Source organism: Neopelma chrysocephalum, unplaced genomic scaffold (assembly GCF_003984885.1).
Source record: "Neopelma chrysocephalum unplaced genomic scaffold, ASM398488v2 Primary Assembly neopelma1_95387, whole genome shotgun sequence".
In the NCBI taxonomy this organism is placed as follows: domain Eukaryota; kingdom Metazoa; phylum Chordata; class Aves; order Passeriformes; family Pipridae; genus Neopelma; species Neopelma chrysocephalum.
The window spans coordinates 1-2,191 of record NW_020924062.1 but is presented as its reverse complement, the minus strand read 5'-3'; the positions used below and the strand labels follow the sequence as shown (position 1 = coordinate 2,191).

The following is a 2,191-nucleotide window of genomic DNA, read 5'->3' as shown; positions in this document are numbered from 1 at the left end:
GGGGGGATTTGCCCCAAAAGTGGCCGAATTTGGTTTAAATCAAAATTCCCGGCAGGAAAAATCCTTCAAACCACGATTTTTTTTCCCAGGAATAATCAAACCCAAATCAAATCAAATCAAAATAAAGTCAAATAAAATAAAATAAAATAAAACAAGAGACAAACACCGAGTCAGGGCTGGAAAATGCCGCGTCCTGGGAATATTTTACTCATCATTATTTATATTTTTTATTTATTTTTCTCATTTCTGCACTTCAGCAACGCCAAATTCAGGCTTTTTACTTGCCCCTTCAAGAGTTGCTGCACCTTTAAATAATGTGGATTTAACACCAGACATTAAATAAAGATAAAAATCTGATTCTCAGGGCGGGAAACAACCCACAAAAATCGGGATATTTCCGCTTTTTCCCGTCTTAAACCCCCCAGGAAATGTTTGGATCAAACAAACCTTCCCAAGTCCGTGTTTCCTAAAAGGATTCTCATGTTTTAGGGGTGGAAAAACCCAGAAATCAACCCCAAAACCCTCATTTTTCAGCACTTCAGGCAATAATACACCGATTATTCCATAAATAATTTTTTAAAGCTGCTTTTTTTTTGGCAAAACCGAGAGTTTTGGCAAAAAACATGAGTTCGGAGTCGGCTCCTTGGAAGAGTCCGGGGAAAAAGGAATGAGATATGAGGGAAAAAGGGGTTTTTGTGAGAGATGGGAGGCGAGAGAACCTGAGGCAATGTGAGATTCAGCACCAAAATCTGCATTTTTGGGGGAAAAGGGGTTGTTTTTGGGGAAAAGGGGGGGCAGGGGAGCACCAAAGTGACCGAGGTGGGTCTTGTAGGACGAACACACCTGAGAAACATCATTAAAACCCCCCAAAAAAAGCATTAAAAACCCAAAAAAAGGACAAAAACCCCACAAAAAAAGCACTTTTTGGCCTTTTCTGGAGTCCTGGAGAGGAGGAACGGGAGCAGAGGGTGGAGGGGGCAACCAAAACCCCCCCCAAGGCCTCTCGCACCCCAAAGAGTTGAGAACGTTGGTTGGGGTCACCTGGGGCAGCCCGGAGGTCGCTCAAAACGTCCCAAAAAATCAGTTTTTGGGGGGGGGAAAATTATCATCCCCCGGGTTTTAGGAGCAGCAGGTGGAGGAGGAACCGGGAACTTTGGGGCAGTGACCACAACCTTTGGGGCAGTGACCACCACCTTTGGGGCAGTGACCACAACTTTTGGGGCCACCTTTAGGATGGTGGCCACAATTTCTGGGGCGATGACCACAACATTTGGGACAACCAAAACCCACCTTTGGGGCAGTGACCACGACCTTTGGGGCCACCTTTAGTTTGGTGGCCACAATTCCTGGGGGTTCCTGGGGGTCTCCACAACCATTCCCTTCTCTCTGCTGCCCCATAGACCCTCTCCCCATGACATTTTTCCCCCCGTGTCCCACCAAAACCAGGCTCCACCAGCTCATTCCCGGGATCCAGTCGGGGTCCCTCAGGGACACAACTTGATGTAGGTGACGGTGGAGCAGACGGAGAAGAGCGGGAACACCCTCTCCCTGAAGGCCACGTGGAAGGTGAAGATGTGCTCCATGCTCTCGGCGTCGTAGAACGACACCTCCTCCCCCTCGTAGTCCAGGTAGACCCTCACCCTGCCCAGCTTCTTGCCGGGGCTCAGCGGCGTCCGCTGCGGCGACGTCACGGCCCAGTAACGTCCCCCGTTCTGCTGCACGGCCCAGATCCCTTCCTCGGGGGAGAACTGGGTCAACCCTTTCCTCCTGACCGACTCCAGGGCCACCCCGAAGGCCCAACCGTCCGAGGGCCCCACCTCCACCTCCCAGTAGTGGCGGCCCGAGCGGAAGCCGCGCGAGGCGAGGACGCGCGAGTTGGTGTCGAAGCGCTTGGGGTTGTCGGGCAGCTCCTGCTTCCGGCAGCCCATGCGGACGCTCTTGAGGTCGGCCGAGAGGATCAGCAGGTGGTTGGCGGAGTCGGGGTCCAGGGTGAGGTCTTCTGTTGGGGGGAGAGGGGGTTGGAGGTTGGTGAAGGGTTGGAGAGATTGGGGAGGTGGTTGGGTTGGCCCCGAGCTCGTGGCCGTGTCCTGAGGTCAGTGTTCGCAGCCAGACCTCAATATTCAACCCCAAACCTCAGTGATCAGCCCCAAACCTCAATGATCAACCCCAAACCTCAGTATTCACACCCAAA

The 2,191-nt window shown here is 52.1% G+C and overlaps 1 protein-coding gene across 1 annotated transcript; it reads right to left on the bottom strand.

The window, feature by feature from the left end:
- Positions 1-1,437: 1,437 nt before the first annotated feature.
- On the bottom strand, positions 1,438-2,087 carry LOC113980835 (E3 ubiquitin-protein ligase TRIM7-like; the record flags this gene model as incomplete). The annotated part of the gene is made up of 1 exon (XM_027708054.1): positions 1,438-2,087. A coding segment is annotated over one exon (603 nt), but the record flags the coding sequence as incomplete, so codon positions are not given.
- Positions 2,088-2,191: the final 104 nt, after the last annotated feature.